This window comes from Nilaparvata lugens, chromosome 8 (genome assembly GCF_014356525.2).
Source record: "Nilaparvata lugens isolate BPH chromosome 8, ASM1435652v1, whole genome shotgun sequence".
In the NCBI taxonomy this organism is placed as follows: Eukaryota; Metazoa; Arthropoda; class Insecta; order Hemiptera; family Delphacidae; genus Nilaparvata; species Nilaparvata lugens.
Window position 1 is genome coordinate 38425217 of NC_052511.1, and position 18680 is coordinate 38443896.

At 34.9% G+C, this 18680-nt stretch overlaps 1 protein-coding gene across 1 annotated transcript in view; it reads right to left on the reverse strand.

Annotated features, from left to right (window-relative positions):
* The window catches only part of LOC111057668, a gene marked incomplete in the record, with an annotated part of 246580 nt that overhangs the window by 111864 nt on the left and 116036 nt on the right, over positions 1-18680 (reverse strand). Inside the window, 1 exon segment of the mRNA XM_039434687.1 lies at positions 3986-4199. Within this exon segment, the coding sequence (XP_039290621.1) occupies positions 3986-4199 (214 nt within the window).

The window sequence follows — 18680 nt, forward strand, 5'->3', positions numbered from 1 at the left end:
CGAAAAAGATCAATCACCTACAAAACTAAGCCTTTGGTTATAATTCTTGAAAATAATCAGAACTGGCATAATATCCAAACCAAGTTCGATTTTCTGGGAAATGGATATGATATGAAATTTGTTTAGGCATTTGGGTTATATGATATTATGATGTTTGGGTTATTATGATATTTTTCCCCATAAAGATAGATGAATTGAAAATAAATTGAATTGAAGTCTAAATATAATTGAAAATAATATAACCATAGAGCATAGACTAACTACATAAACTAACTAGATCTTTGATAAAACTCAATCTTATAAAGGGAGCAAAGAGTAGAATAACTAAGATAACAAGAATAAGACCAGAGTAGTGAATTAGTAGTAATGGTGATGGAAAAGCTTTGTGAATGATGTGAAATTCCAGGAAAAGTGTGATTATCTTTTCCTGGAAAAACAATGTCTCAGTGAGCACGATTTCACAGCGTTTCCTTCTCACAACACAATAACCAGTAAATGCGAGTCAGGTAGCACTTTCTAATTCCTTCCTCACTCTTTCTCCCACTCTCTATTTCCTTCAGGGAACAGGATTATTGTTCCCCTGAAAGAAGGATTACTTTCAATCTGAACTGTTCTCGTACTCTTCCACCCACGGGCGGCGTCTTAAGGTGAGAAGAACTCAATAGAGAGTCCATTATCTTGAAATATTTCCTGCAACATTTTCTTATCTCCAACTAGACCTGTTCTACAGAATTTCCTCGCTTCCATTCTCATTGTTTAGTCACATCAATCTCTTCTTTAATCTCGTGCACATATTCGCTCTCTCTTTCTCTTCTTCTCTCTTTAAGTGCTCTCTCGTTCTATCCTTTTCTATTTTAGTTCTTGTTCTGTAAGCTCTTGTTCTCTTCTTGTGCTTGCTCTTTCTGTTCTTCTCTCTTTTGGTGATCTTTCTTCCTATCCTTTTCTCTTTTAGTTCTTCTTCTGTAAGCTCTTGTTCTCTTCTTGTGCTTGCTTTTTCTATTCTTCTCTCTTTTCATGCTCTCTCTTTCTATTCTTATCTCTTTCAGTTTTTGTTCTGTCTGCTCTTGTACTCTTCTTGTTCTTGTTCTTGTTCTTCTCTCTTTTGGTGCTCTCTCTTTCTATCATTTTCTCTTTCAGTTCTTGTTCTGATGTTGTTCCAATCTTGCGTTCTTACTTTTTTCAAGCTACTTGTTCAATTTTTTACTATTATTCTCATTCAAATACACTTCCACTTCCACTTCCAATCACTCAGCTCAGAACAAATACTACTTGTGTACAACAGCCCTCCAGAGAAGAATGAATACAGGTTAACCGTCCATGCTATTTACTTAACAGAGCAGTAAACATATTTATTTGGATAATGATGACTCAGTTATCGTAGTTGTTTACTAGTTTGCTTCACAACTACGAGTATAGTAGTAATTACATTAGATTTCATAGTTCAAAATGGAGGAGCAACATCCATAGCGATAAATATTAAGTTTAATTTAAATTACGTTGGATTATACTCAGAGAGTATAGAATTTAATTACATTCTATATTCATAATTACATTCTATACTTATTGAATAAAAAAATGAAGGGGGAAGACATTAGATGAAAGTCGGATTTTTACTCCTGAAGTTTTTTAGGCCTTGGAGGGCATTACTATAGAATTACATTCTATACTCTCTGAAAGTTCTTCTGAATCTTCAATTTCCAACAGCTCTAATTCATCACAACCCGGTCGTGTGTTAATGGGAAGGATATTTTATATCCTTCTTAGAGAATCGACAATTATTTTTTTGAAACACCGCCGATTTATGAAGTTACATCACATTATTGTATTATAGTTATTCTAATTGCATTCTATATCTATTCTCATTGATTAATTATTTTTATACTTTGTGAAATTCGTTGAATAACTAGTATTATAGTCATTTAATGTAAATTAGTGTATAAGCCAGTAAATATTGTAAAATACATAAATAAAGAAATCGAATCTAATCTTATGTGCTATCTCAATGATCGGGCAGAAATATGAGTACATTTTTTTGTATTTCTTATACTTTTCCGTTTTCCGTATCAGATAAGATATAGCTTGTAATGTTCCACTCAATAACTTATTCAGATTAGCTTCAACAATATCATCAAAATAGATGTATTGGTATGAAATTTAGAGTCTCCATAAAGAATATACAGAAACTTTCATGAAAAATCTTGGTTGTGATTAATCCAGCCATCCTGATAACTTACTGGAATTTCAACGTTCTTGAAGGAGAAATGCCTAGAAGATGATAGCCTCCTTGGGAGGCCTAAAAATATGTCATTCTTTTAATGCGAAGTTTAAACCTAGATTTGAATCTAATGAGGGCTATATAAGGAGAATTTTATCTTTTCAATCTAAAAGGTGTGTAAAACTATAGAGAAACAATAGCGTAAATAGATATCCCATTGTATAGGACGTTTATGTCACAACTTTTACTGTTATCTCAAGCTGATAGTCCACGTAGTTCTTTCCTGTGAAGCTTTATGACGCTGGTAGTCTCTTATATTGTGCCGTTCATACACTCTTACCCGGTCAAAACAGTAAAAATCGTCAATAATCGACAGTAATCGGCTTGAGATAACAGTAAAAGTTGCGACATAAACGCCCTATACCATGGGATATCTCTATTTACGCTATTGTTTCTCTATGGTAAAACACAACTCAAATACGAGGAAATATATGAATGAGAGATGTTGAGCTTAAAGTGCACCTCTGTTTTCTCATTAAAACGGAGCCTGAACATGATATAGTAACCTCAAAAAGCTCCATATTACGATATGAAACATTGACCTTGAAGCGAAAGAACTCAAGAGAACTCTCATCAAAACTAACCTAATTTTCAAAGTCGCGTTACTTTGATGATATTCTTGCCTGATACAAAAGTATTCACCCACTCAGAATACAAAATTCTTCACAAAGTTACCCAAGGTTGAACAGAGGAAAGGAAATTTCCACTCAGGCATCGATAAAATTTTCTCCATAAAGTATGAGCCAACTTGCAACGGAAGGTATCAGACAAGTTTCCAGTCGCTTCGACTAATCAAGAACTAATTATTCAAGCTCCAATCGCGCAGCCGGAGACAAAGTTCTGCAGGGATCAAAACTTTTCCATTCGATTCATCTACATATCCGAGTGATTGAGCATCAGCAGAATCGTTGAAACATGAGAAGTGTTTCACAATTTGCATACTATGTTCCTTGCAACGATGATGAATTAATTATGAAGTGTCAAAGCAACTGAGTAGAGAATTCTTGTTGGAAAGGTTTAACACTTCTATTTTCTATTCATTATTTAATTTTCCAACATGGATAAAACTTGAATAAACTTTGATTAACTTATTGTTTGTGAACTGTTTTATCGTTCAAACAGAATCGATACAGCTGGTACTTAGAACTTGAAAGTGCAATAGATTGAAGAATAGTAAGTAGATTGGTCCTAATTAGCTATCTCATGGAATTTAGTAAACTCTTTGCATAATTGCTGACTGTATTGATTGGATTGAATTGGACTGGCTGAAAAGATCTTGATGATTGAAATATTTCGAAAATTTTAAAGGTTCAAACAGCATTATTCCACTCATCTTCAATGCTTTTCCTACTTTTTCCTAGTGTTTAGTTTCCTCTCAATTATTATTTCGACTTCTCTGAATGTAATCTGCGAATAGTTTGTTTTGTGGAGTAATCGACATCAAAATCACCTTCATCTTCGTCAGCAATGATCACCTTTTGTGGGACTGTCTATTCTTGAATTGAGAGCTCATCCAGGAGGCATATTGAAAACTACGAAATATTATTGACAGGATTTTTTTTCTAGTAATCATCTCATTATTCTCTATATTATCGAATTTATTTGAGCAGTATTTCACTTATCCTTAGCAGTTTCCGTTTTCGAATAATCTAAATCACTACTCTCAGTATTATTTGAATTAGTTTCGAGAAAAAACAGTTTTCCACTCACCCTTAGCGGCTTCCACGCCATTGGTTGAGGCTGGCACACCTCCAGTCTGTTGTTGGAGGGAGGGCGCACCGTTGGCCACATTCATAGCAGTCAGCGCCACCAAAACCAGCCAAATCCAGCTGGTCCACAATTTCCCGCTTCTCTGCCAGGCATTGATCCACATTCTTTTCGGTCGGTTGCAAGTAACTGGCTTGAATTGTTCCGTTTCGATAATCTGGAACAAAGAAGAAAGATGTTGATGATTATTTGTTTCGCTTCATTCATTTATTCATATATCGAACACAATAGCGGAATGAAAAAAACAGGCATTAGTCCAGAACTTCCTCGATAAAATTGAATTTTATCTGAATTTGAAAAAAAATGAACTTCCTAAATTCAGTCTAATTGAATGACCACATATAAATGGGCAATTTCATGCAAAACAAATGATACATTAGAATATGAAATCTCTATACCCAAATTAACATCGAAATAATTTATATATACATCGTTATTATTGTATTTCATTCATCAATACAATAACAAATCATATATCAATGAATGAGAAAGAGAGCAAGAGGCTCAGTCCAAAACTGCTCTTCTCCCAATTTTTACAAACTGTAAGGATGAAATACAGAACAAAAATAGTCATTACATTGCATTAAATTGCATTACATTACATTAGTGTCATTTGCATTGTGAATAAATAAATTTTCCGTAGAGATTTGTGCCGACACGATATTTCAAAAGCCTTGTGTCACTTCTAGACTGTGCCTCCTGATTGGTCGACATCGAAAATTCGAAATATATCTGATGCAGATTTCTGCCAAAAGGTGGCAGCACTTGTTGGATGACAAATTTAGTCTCGACTACGCCTACTCGCTCCTGATTGGTCAACAGTTTGAAATGACTCCACCTCGAGTTTAGCCAATTTTGATTGTTCAGGCGAGTATTAAATGAATTATCCTAAATGGATGATAGTTTGTAATTAAACAGTATTTCTAACTCTATTTATATTCATTAACTCATATACATAATAATATACAAGTCGGGTAAAAAACGGACATTCGCTTTAAACCTTAATTTAGAATAGGCTACACAATATAAACACAATAAGCGGAAAACTTTCTTTTTTAAGGGTTAACCAGATTATTCGATTCATGAACATTATCGGGTGACTTATTCATCGATGACCATTGACTGATATCCCATTAGCGATTTCAGTCACTTTCATTACCCCCTTCTATTCAAATCAATAAATGAACGACTCAGAAAAAGGCACAGGAAGGCAAAAGTATTTTCAGGTACAAAATTAAAACTTAGATAACACTTAAGGTGGATGTCATTACTGTAAAGTGTAACAGGAGTAGAGGGTGGCCGAAGGAACGAGATAGAAGAGCGGCTATCTCAGTACGGACACAATTTATTCCCAAGAAGCAGTTGTTGAAAAGCGTTAACCCCATCCCAAAGTTCAAAAGTGAGAAATAACAATGCAACCGACGATGACAATATAAAATAACAGGTCATCTCTCAAGCCGCGTGCGTTTAGTGCGAAGCGCTAAAAAGCTTTTTCACATTACATCGACCATAAAAAGGTCATGAGAAAGATTGCTGCTGCCCTCTTACCCCCATCATTTTCCTCCCTCCACAACTTTGGTAACTGAGTTTCCCTTTTCAGTCATAAATTTCCATTATGCTTCATTGAAGTTTCATAAACAGTTATATTGTTTTATCAAGGTATTCAAAGTTATGGTGCAGTCGATGAATATACTTTACTGAAAAGTCAGATATCTATCAAATTGGCCCATATAAATAACAAAGTGAGAGTAGTGTGATAAAGTATGATATCTTGCAAGAATAAGCTGTAATAGACAGTAAAGTATCATATTCTGTGAATATTAAGCTGGATTCATAATATATACTTTATAGAGGATGTGATGTAGCTTATACTTGAACGTAACTACATTTTTATAGGGTGGAAAAAATTAATGCACAATTTGGTGCCAAAACAGAACCACTAACTATGTTCACATATACATCAAATTCACATAAAACTTCAATAAATGTATCGGTAACATCTTATTATAAACCCTCTTCATATGCTACTAATATCTGACTAAGTGCCGATTGCACAAAGGCCGGTTATTTTTTAACCGTGATTAACCATGAGAACCAATCGGAGAAGCCGTCTTTTCAAAAAAGTCTTCTCTGAATAGTTCTTGTAAAGTTGATCACGATTAAATTTGACCGGCTTTTGTGCATCCGAGCATAAATATTTTTCTTTTCAACAGCAAAACAACAACTGCTGAATCCGACTCATCAGAAGCTACATTATTGAAATATCCATTTCATCAATTTGCTACGCTTAGCTGCGATGATATTTCTTATGACACTTACTACCCTATTTCACCCGTTAATATTAGAAACACTTTGCAGAACCTATTTGATAACATTTTAAAGACGTCGGAAACAAACGAAATACATCACATTAATTAAACTATTGATAACACTAAATTAGATTCGCATTTCCAGTGCGAAAAAAAGGTTGAAGAACAAGAAAAAAACAATTTAAACGAAAACAAACATCAATTCATAGATTACAATCAAACACCAATCCGAAACCGACCATCAATTCCAATTCAAATGATTGTCTACAAGAAGTCTCAATGCAACAAGTCCATCAATTACAACAACAACAAGTCTATCGACAACAACAATCTGATGTGCTAATCAAGGCCATTGTTCCAGTTCAAAAACCAATGGAGCTTAAATATCAGTCTGGCGGACGCTAAAGGAAACTTAAGACATTACTGATGACGCTGAATCAGCTTGTGAGAGAGGGGGAGAAAAAGAGAGATAGTGAAACAGGTGGTGGGTGAGAGAGAGCGTGAGTAAAGGCTAGTTGATTGATGAAGGATAATCAGGACTCTGTCAATGGGCCAATCGAGCGTTAAAACGAGAAGAGAAAAGGAAATGAAGAGGTTGAGGAGGATGAGGTGGTGCAGAAGTAGATGAAGAAGAAGAAGAAGAAGAAGAAGAAGAAGAAGAAGAAGAAGAAGAAGAAGAAGAAGAAGAAGAAGAAGAAGAAGAAGAAGAAGAAGAAGAAGAAGAGAAGAAGAAGAAGAAGAAGAAGACAGGAGAAGAAGAAGTAGGAGGAGAAGAAGGAGAAGAAGGAGGAGGAGAAGAAGAAGAAGAAGAAGAAGAAGAAGAAGAAAAAAAATAACGGTGGAGAGTTGGCTATTAGGAGGCCATCAGACATCAGACGTTATCAGCTTCCAAGTTAATTGTTTGCTTTAGCTTGTCGCTGCTACTTGAATCGAAAAAGACACCGCAATTACAGCGCAGAAATCGTGTTGTTAACGTTCTCCCGGCGAAATGTCTGGAGACAAAATAACTTGTTTTTTGAAGAATATACCCATAAAGTAGATGTGTTTTCTTGAGAGAAATTTTGTTGTCGTTCTCCGGGAAGAGTGGGAAAGCTGACATGCATTTAGGAAAAATTCTTCAAGTAGGATTTTACTTTCATTTTCCACTTGCTTAAAATCAATTACTGTATTGTTACAGCAAATGCGAACTTGAATTGCTAGAACCGTGATTAAGAAATCAATGAGAATGATTATTATTATTATTTATCAATAAGATGGTTATGTCAGTTTGAATCTAGTATTGAAGAAAAATGTCAAAGTTATCAAAACTGATGGTTTTTCGGAATGAGAATGTTCGGGCTTGCTAGAGTTCTGTTGGAACATTGAAATAGAGCTAATATTCAAGTAAGATAACTGGAATATGATCAATATTGATTATTCTCATCTTAAACTCCATCTAGTTGTTTAATTATTGAACGAGAATCCAAAACCAATGCTGTCAATCACTTTTTTGTATTTTTGCTCAATGATTATCATTGGAGAATGAAGGCATTGAGTAAATGAAATCTCTTATTAATTTATTTCTTCCATCTGTAGCTGTTCTACTCCATCCAGTTATCTCACTTGAACATTAGCTCTCTTTCAATGTTTCAACAGAACTCAAGCAAGGTCAATCATCTCATTCCGGGAAACTATCAGTTTTGAAAACTTTGAGTTTTCTTCGATCCATTCAAACTGACATAACCATCTCATTAATCAATAATTTTTCTCATTAATTTCTTGATAACGATTTCATTAATCACTACAATATCTATGACTACAAGCCACAATAGCTCATTGATTTATCGAATTGAGCGGCATCGTTCAACGAAATGGAGTCTCTATTATGACGTATAGCATCAGCCAATGAGAGCTCGTGGTAGGCGTGGTCTATTACAAAGTAAGTGGAGTGGGCGGAAGTGTACTAGCCCGTGATTGGTCGACATTGCTTGACGTAGTCAGCTGAGTTTTACAATGGAATTGGATATTGAACTGATTTAAACCAATATAATTTTAAAGAAGGGTGTTTCTCGAGCAGACTGCTTGTCTCTTTTATTGTTAGGTATTGCTCCAAACAAATTTGAATGATGTAATTGAACTATTGTCAATGATCTTTAATGAATATACAGCATAGTATCATAGAAAAACGATAGCATAAGTAGATATCCCATGGTATAGGGCGTTTATGTCGCAACTTTTACTGTTATCCCAAGCCGATAGTTCACGTAGTTATTTCCTATGCAGCTGTGTGACGCTGGTAGTCTCTCAAATTGTGCCGTTCATACACTATTACCCCAAAAAATCAGTAAAAATTGACAATAATCGACAGTAATCGGCTTGAGATAACAGTAAAAGTTGCGACATAAATTCCCTCTACCATGGGATATCTACTTACGCTATTGATTCTCTATGATAGTATTATCATTAATATTGAATAGTGGAGAATATATCTTAATATTCCTGGAGTAATGAACATGTATTTCATATTCTGAAATACATGAAATCATAAACTAGATTTTCTAGTATTCAAGTTTAAGAATGTTATCAACTGAAGGAGAAAAGGTAAAATGATCAAAATTCTGTTATTGAAACTACGATATAATAATAGTATCGTTTGGTCAAATTCTACCGAGAAAAATCCTCCGAACATTGAAACAATACAGAATGTTGTTCTACGTAATATACGTAATTGAATGCTTCTACTATATCCAGCAATCTGACCAATCCAACATGTTGCCAAAGACTTTATCGAAAATCCCACGACATCACATCAACCTTGAATATCAACCAGCTTCCGTGATTCTCCAGTACATGTGACATGATTCAATGAGCGGATTCAATTCAACGAACGTCGATCCAAATTTGAATAATTCCTCCAATAACTCAAACTACATCGCCCCCAATTTCTACAAGGAATGAAATCTTGTTTTCACCCCACACACTTAAGCTCTATGCGATTCAAGATCTTATTCTATAATCAAATGCAATAATTTTCAATTTCTATACGAATGTTGTATTCAACCTTTGAATTCTAGGCGAATTGAGATCTTCTGTACAAAATAATTCTAATAATATCACCTTGACTATCTCACAATCTTGCTGAAAGGGAAATCACGTTTGTTCGTCTCGTGAGGTTGCGAAATCCATTTTCACTGATATCAGATTGTCTCCAACCAGTTGGCAATCCTTTTTATATAATGCTTGCCTCTCACCCAATGCTGACAGAGTGAAATTAACTTCAAACTGTCAGCATTCCTTGCATATAACATGCAATGCTTCCCATTCACTCAATGCTGACAGTCTGAACTGAGTTTCACTAAATCTATATCCCACTCATATCTACTGCTAACTTCAAATAATTTACAATTTTCGTTACTGTTGGGGAATTTCCAGGGAAACCTTTTGAATGCCAAATTCAGCCATCGACTGTAAATAGAAAGCTTGTGCCGAAGTTTGAGAAAGGTGGTAAGGCGTGACTTGCAACACTTGGCTCCGTTTTGTCTTGGGATACAAAGTTGTGGCTGCTAACATTTGTGGCATGCAATTGTCGAATGAGGACTGCAGTTGTAGCATAAGGCATTGAACTTGTGATAAGTTATGATATGAAAGAATGTGAAATAAGGCATGAACTTGGGATACAAAGTAGTTGTGGCTTACATATGTGGCATGCAATTGTTGAATGAGGACTGCAGTTGTAGAGCATGAGGCATTGAACTACAAAGTTGAAGGTGGTAACATTAGTGGTATGCAATTGTTGCATGGGGACAGTAGTTGTAGCATAAGGCATTTAACTTGTGACAAGCTATAATATGAAATAACGTGGAATAAGGCATGAACTTGGGATACGAAGTAGTTGTGGCTTACATATGTGGTATGCAATTGTTGAATGAGGACTGCAGTTGTAGAGCATGAGACATTGAACTAAAAAGTTGAAGCTGCTAACATTTGTGGCATGCAACTGTTGCTTGGGGACAGTAGTTGTAGCATAAGGCATTGAACTTGTTACAAGCTATAATATGAAATAATGTGGAAAAAGGCATGAACTTAAGGTCAAGTATGTGAAAGAAGAAATAGAAGAAGGAGGAGTAGGTGGTAGATGAGCATGACGGAGGGGGGTGAGAAGAAAGAGGAAGGGTTGGAGGAGAAGGAGGATGGAGAGGAGGAGTAGTGGTAGAACGATGAGGAGAAACAGAAGGAGAAGAACGGTAGTGACGAGAAGATGAGAAATGAGAGGCGAAGAAGAAAAAGGAGAGGAAGAAATAGGAAAAGAAGAAGAAGAAAAAGCAAAATTTAAAGAAGAAGGGAAAGAATAAAAAGGGAGAGAAAAAAAATTGAGAATGAAGAAGGAGAAGAAGAAGAAAAAACAAGAGGAATAACAAGAATAAAAATGAGAGGAAGAACAAGAACAAGAAGAAAAAGGAGTAGAAGAAAAAACGAGAAGAGGAACAAGAATAAAAATGAGAGGAAGAACAAGAACAAGAATAAAAAGGAGAAGAAGAACAAGAACATTAAGAAGAAGAAAAACAAGAGGAAAAACAAGAACAAGAAGAAGAAGAAGAAGAAAAAGAAGAAGGAGAAGAAGAAGAAAAACAAGAAGAAGACAAGAAGAAGAAGAAGAAGAAGAAGAAGAAGAAGAAGAAGAAGAAGAAGAAGATGATGATGAAGATTAAGAAAAACAACAGGAAGAACAAAATGAAAAAGGAGAGGAAGAACAAGAACAAGAACAAGAAAAAAGGAGAAGATGAACAAGAAGAAGGAGAAGAAGAAGAAAAACAAGAAGAAGAACAAGAAGAAGAAGAAGGAGAAGAAGAAGAAAAAGAAGGAGAACGACTTGTAGCATGCAACATGGACCGACACTAAACTTCTACCAATACAGGTTAACGTACCCATCGTTTAACAAATGCTGGTGGCACACTAAACGCGTCCCAAATTGTTCGAAACAAAACTTGCCGAATGTCGTCGTATTCGAGGTTCCAACAGGGCGCAATGTGACAAGAACGTGACTGCGACATTCGGAGACCAATGTGGCACGACGTGTTGAGAATAGAAAGTGCACAATAAGAGGATAGCTAAGGTGGTGAGTGGATAGAATTGTAATCGGAGGTTTGAGAAGGTATGTAGGGAAATGGGCTACTACGGTGTTGGAGAAGAGAATTATTTATCAGTCACCCACATATTATGCGGGAATATAAAGAATTCATTCACTTTTCTTGGGCTTTCTGTAAGGTATACTTCTACTTGTGTTTGTGGTGTGAATATTCCCCTAGGCATTCTCTGAGGTGAACTTTGAGTTTGAGGTGAGAATAAAATGTCGGATCCACATGTTGGCCCAGTCGCTGGCCCAGCCTGCAATGTGACCAGTGCCCAATGAAGGCCAGCGTTAGCAAACCACCCATCCACACACTTGCGCTGGTCGACATTGGCCTTCATTGGGCCAACATGTAGATGCGGCATGATATGTATACAAATAGACGAGTGGAATTTGGAAAGAATCAATTTCAACAATATTTTTAAACATGTTTAAGCTGAGATAAGTTGTCGTTAATTATTTCAGTTCCAGTTTCAATGTTATGTTTCATTTATAGATTGCAGAAGTTGAATCATCATCCTTAGAATTACATCCTATGATTTTCAAAGAAGCCTCCTCCAAAAATATATTATAAATACCTAAATGAGTTTCAAATAATTTGGGTATATCGAGAGTAGCTAGTTTACAAACACTGAATCAAGTCGGTTTCTTTGACGTCACATTCACTTAAATGCCACCGTGATTAGTATTATAATTAGCATCACGAATAGAAAATCTACTACCACTGCCACCATAATCAAGTAATATTCTAAAACTACTATTGCAGTTTGCAGATGATATCAACATCACAGTCCAATGTGCTTTCTAATCACGTCTTCTGTTGAGTGTTTCAAGAAGATATTTTCCAGTTTAAACTATTTTCAAAAAACAAGGATAGTTTGCAGTGTAAACTATTTCCCTCCCAACATACTAGGGGTATTCACAATGTTGGAGATAGCTGGCTAAGTCGAGCTATTCGCTAACTCCAGCTATTTGCTAAGTCTGTGTTAACTTAATGCTATAGTGGTACGTTACAAAAAAATTAACAGACGAGGTGGCAGATAGCGTAGGTTTGAGTCTGCTAACTCTAGCTATCTCTGTTAAAGCGGCAGCCATATGTTTATAATCTTACTTATTTTCAAACTAACTTCAAGTTACACAAATTATCCGTTTCGATCACTACTGCAGTTAGCTAATAGCAGATGGTTTTTTAGATGGGGCGTTCACAATCCAGAGTTATCGAACAGCACTTTAGCTGGCTAAAACAACATTGTGAATAACCCTAATATATTAAATGAATGAAGACTTTTTGTGTTTTATAGTACACAAAAGAACCACTTCAACCAATTAAACATCTTCACTCTTCACTTCCCAAAACTGAAAATATTCAATAATTTCTAATAATCAGATTCTGAGCATAGTTTCACATCATTATTGAATTATTGAACAATTAACTCACTAATATTACCAAAGATACAATTATTATGTTCCAGCTATGATCCTTCAGCATCCTGTTTCTCCGTTCTAGTTTCTAGTGAATGATAAAAAATATGAAGAAAGAAAGATAGAATAATAGAAAAATGGAATCTACCCTTTATGAATAGAGTTTAAAAAGCTCAATATTAATTAAAATATTCAACATATTAATAGATATGATTCACACACTTGAAAACAGTAATAATATTATGTTGTGTAAAACACTGAACTCAAAATCAGCAAGAATGGAAATTCTATTTGTGAATTTATGTGGATTCATAACGCACAGGTCGCACACATATTGGCGTAATTTGATACCATCCGATTATGTTATGAAGCATTGCATTTAATCCTCTGTATCTCAAAATATCCCCTGTTTCTGTTCCCCAAATGCTTTTTGAATGTTATTAGGTTGGTGACCCAAAAATCTGTCACAGGTATATTCAGCTATACAGGTATAAGTATATACAGCCTAATACAGCACAACCAATATATAGGTATGAAGCTATAGAGGAATATATTTAGTGGCGGCGTTTGAACTTTCGAGTTTGGCATTTCTGAGTGGGACTGAATCCATTGAGTGGAAACCAATGTACAGCCGTTATTATTCAACGCTCCAGGTCACATTTTCATTCTCGTTTTCATCTCGTCGACTTCCATAATTATTCCACTATGAATTCAAGTGTGAATTGGAATCGAATGTTCATTTCAAAGTGGAAAAGTTGTTGAAGATTTTAATTCGAATTAAATCACTTCTCTAGGGGAATTCTAATTGAGTACATAATGGGGTCGAATAAGAATAAGTATAGTATAATAATAATATAGTCGAGTTTTATAAGGTGTTCTCAAGTACGTATATTTTTTAAATTCAAATTCAAATTTATTCACACTCATGAATACATATACAGAAACCAAATAGAGCCTAGCTTGACAAATACAACAATAATCCATCTAAAATTTAATAATAGATTGTAAGTAATATTTATAATATAATTTCATTAATTACAATTATATATAATACATATATTATTACAAATATAATTTCATTAATTCCAATGTGTTATTTCAAGGGCCCGATTCATCGAACAATAATCATTCGATTTCATGAGGTTTTAATAAAGACTTCGGTGAGCTCATACGGCTCAAATATAGCAAGATAAATGTAATATCTCTAAGAAGCAATTCATCTACTCCCATCTCAATATGAGGAGCATGTACACTCTTTTCAATCGCAAGGAACAATTTTTCATTGAATTTACTCATCTCATTATCAACCATACAGTAAATCTCCCTTTCAACAAGAAGTTCTAACACTATACTTAGTATTTAAACTAAAATATGAATTCAAATTCCATCTCCTCTCCTCATTCTATTCAATTTTTCCTCTCTCTTCAGTGACATATGTTTCCCATCTCCTCCTTCCTCTCTACTCATAACACCCTTCCAGTATACACATCATATATGTCACAGACCCTATGTCTCTCACTTTCCACATATGTAGTAGACATTCTCCGGAAATCTATTTATTCAGTACATGTTCGCTTCCTGTCCTATGCAATACGGAAGGAAGTATTCCACTTTGCATCTGGCAAACCTGATATCATCTCCAGATAGAAATATAGAAATTCCCATAGCAGGAAACGATAGAATACGATATCACGAGAATCGTTGGTGTCCCATAGAGACGCCAAGAATCATAATATACGTATAGTTTTATGTGAGAACTATAAAATACAAACATTTTTATACTAGCTTCTCAACTATGCCAGAGCTTCATTGCTAGACCTATGTTCATATTATACATATGATTGTATCTATATTATTGTTCAAGAAAAATATGAATATATTTTACAATATATGTATTCTTTGCCAATTATATATCTATGTCAGTGTTCCACTGCTTTGTCTATACTCAAATACATATCACACTAGATCTACTATCATATCAGTACATGAGTAAAAAAAATCTATATTTATATATTACTTTACATGAGCGTGATATATATATATATATAATATATATATATATATATATATATAATATATATATATATATATATATATATATATATAATATATATATATATATACTCAAGTAGTGGAAATATGATTGAGGAATACTCTCAGTGGAAATCAATTTGCTCAAAGTGAAGAGAGTATAGCAGAAATTGAATATCAGTCGGCTTCCTCATAAGAATCAGGAAAAACGAAAGATAGTAGGAAACAGAGTTGGTGTGTAAAGAGAATCCCACCGCTGCCACCAATGTGAAGAACTGACAAACTCTAAATTAAATAAAAATTCGACTCTTTGAATTGAACGATTCTTCACTCAAAACTTGATCATGACTAACTGAACAAAAACAAGATAAAAACTTTTCTTTCAAGGGTTGTCAGACAACGAACGTAAATGATACGGTAGCCATGAAGGGGATTCCCTTCACAGGTGAATAGGAAGTGGGAGACAGAAACTGAGGATATCATGTACACCAGTACTTCAGAGAGATATCAGGAGAAAACGGGGGTGAGGAGAAGAAAAAATATTATAGAAGGAGATTCTATACAAGGATTTAGGACCACAAAGTGGAGTGGAAAAAGCAGAGGAGAAGGAAGAAAATGAAACATGGTGAAACAGAGGAGAAAAGAACTGAAGAATCATAGAGTGAGCATAATTGAAGAAAATAGATAAACAAACAATGAAAGTGAAGTAGGGGAAGGGAGGAAGTCTACAGCAGATAATAAATATGTTACATTGATTTAAAACAAACAGAAGAATAACAGAGAACAGTGCAAGAAAGAATACGAGGAGACCAAGATGAAGACGAATAAGGAGTAGAGAGAAACAAAGAAGACTTAGAATTTTGAGAAAACGGGAATGGAGCAAAGAGAATACAATGGTACAAATAGAATCCATTTTTTCTATAAGGAAGGGGGTAGAAACTGAAAAAAGGGGATCGAAATTACATTGAGATTGGGAAAAGGAAAGAGAGAAAGAAATAACTAGAGGAACATAGTTCATGAACTCGATGAAAAGCTAGAGGAAAACTACAAAGGAAGAAGAATGGAATGGTAAGTTTTAATCGTTTAGTGGTGAGAAATGTTGAAAATAAGAAGAATCTGGTGGAAATGAGATTAAAAAGAGAAAAGCGAATAATGAAAAACGGGATACAGGAAAACTTTCAAACCAAATATCAGTTGAAAATAAAACTTCAATTCAATTTATAATTACATCCTGAACATCTGAATATCAGACAGAGGTTGAGTCAACTCTTGAACCAAATATCAGCTGGATTAAAGACAAATGGAGAAAACATTATTAAAACAAATTACTAGTAGTTCTGTGAACAGTAGACCTCACGCAGTTTTCTCATCCACAAGTATCTGGTGTCACCTGTTCACCGGCTTCTCCAGACATCTGTGTAATGCATGCAATGAATAATCCACTTTCAGCTGATTGATTATGAATGATTATGACTGATTAATCGCTATCTTCAGAGAAGATGATACATCATAGTGATATCGGAGTACGGTGGAAATTCCTTTTCCTTTCATATTTGACCGACGGAAGTGAGGTCTAAGATTCAAGTCGACGGTTTGGCATTTCTCTTAATGTTTAAATGTTTGAATGTGTATATGTTGCGCATTTACGGCGAAACGCGGTTTTCATGAAATTTGACAGGTATGTTCCTTTTTTAATTGCGCGTCGTCGTATATACAAGGTTTTTGGGAATTTTGCATTTCAAGGATAATATAAAGGGAAAAGGAGCCTCCTTCATACGCCAATATTAGAGTAAAATCAGACTATATAATAATTATTCATCATAAATCAGCTGACAAGTGATTACACAGATGTGTGGAGAAGCCAGTCTATAGCTGTATTTCCATAAGGTCTATAGTTTCAATCAGGTACTTGTGGATGAGAATACTGCGTGAGGTCTACTGTTCATACAACTACTAGTATCCTTGAAATGCAAAATTTCAAAAAAACCTTGTGTATACATTGACGCGCAGTTAAAAAAGGAATATTCCTGCCAAATCTCATAGAATTCTATCAACGCGTTTGGCCTTAAATGCGTTAGTATACATACAGACAGACGAAAGAAAATCCGAGTTAAAACATAGACCTCACTGCGTTCGGTCAATTAGAAGGGAGACATAAAGCAATAAGCAATGATTATAAAAGAAATACGCTCTATGATGAAAAGATGAATGGAGAGCGAGTATTGGATGAGAAAGAGAAAGAAGTAGGAAAAGACGAAGGAAGGGAAGAGGAAAAACTAGCAGTGAAAATTGATCCCCAGAGGTGTTGACTGGGCACGAAAATATTTGTACGTGATCCCCTTTCAAGGCGTGTTTTTGCCAGTCGCACATGTACCATGCAATCCTCTTCTCTTTCAAGACAGGATTTGCCAGACCAAAAATAGAAAACATTTCCCTGAGATCACACTGAATGGAGCAGGAATCACTCAAAGAGGAATCTAATTTTAGATTTATTCTGTCCATTCATGCAGAAGCTCCTATTGATACAGTTTCTGAATAAAGTTGCATCGTAGCATGAAATTACTCATGGAACTTATCAAAGATAAATATTTAAAAACTGTTTTCAAATAGAGTTTCAACGAGGGATCTAAATACTCGAGGAATTCATTGAAAATGAATATCAAAGAAGATTTTGAATGTCAAGGTTTTAGCACAGAGACCTACAGAAATTTGAGCAGCTCTCGGCTGAAGATATTGTTTGTATTTTTGTTTTTTATCAGAAAGGTTTTCGAGTGAGAGGTTGTTATAGTCGGTGAGTATCAGAAAAATGACAATCTGGAAGAAGCCTGTAATCTGAAAAGCATGTAGCTTCCCAATTGAGTTTATTAGTACGCGATGAATGATTGGATAAATTACACTGATGTAGATGTTGATGTGATTCAATATCATTAAATCGCTGTAAAATATCGTCATCAAACGAAACCACAATGTCAGAAACACCAATTAACAATTATCCTGACAACATTACAATGATGTTCAACTAGGTACTCGTATGGAGCTTGAATTCAATTGGACTTTGTAATGTATCGAATGATACATTCAGTCTAGACTGAATGAAGTGTAGACACTATTTTGGTGCAAGCTTTATCAAACCTCAAAAATCAATTTTATTAACCGATTCATTTAAAATTGCGTGTTTCACTGTTGAGTATATCATTTACACAAAGCTATTGATGATATTTTTGAAGATGCTCAAATACTTATGCGCCACAAAAACGCACATTTCACTTTTTATCAGCTAATGCTATGCTCCTTTTATCTGTATCTTACTATTCCTGTACAAATCCTATTATATTAAGCGAGCAATTTCTGTATATTGTTATATGGTGTAAAGCGGTTTTTTACACGCCTCACACATGTATAATCATGTAATGCTGTATTTAAATGTCTCACGTTGTGTCGGCAAATCATGTAAAGCTTTTCCTGGGGGAGTCACTCTCGCCTCCGAGGATAGGTCGATACACGTAGAATGAATCTTGCACTGAGTCACCAGTGTCGAGGTTATAAATTTTGTAACTGCGTGCGTGAACGCTAAGTGTACACCAGACTAATTGGTTCACTACAAGATTCAATACAATTGTCGGAATCGCGGGAGGCCTAAACACTCGCTCACCCTAGATTCTTCTTATGACAGATTGTATGGTGATGAAATTTTTATAAGTAGTGTAGCGGTCGCAAAACACTGAATATTGAAGTCTTAAAACTATTACCTGTGATGAACAACATATAA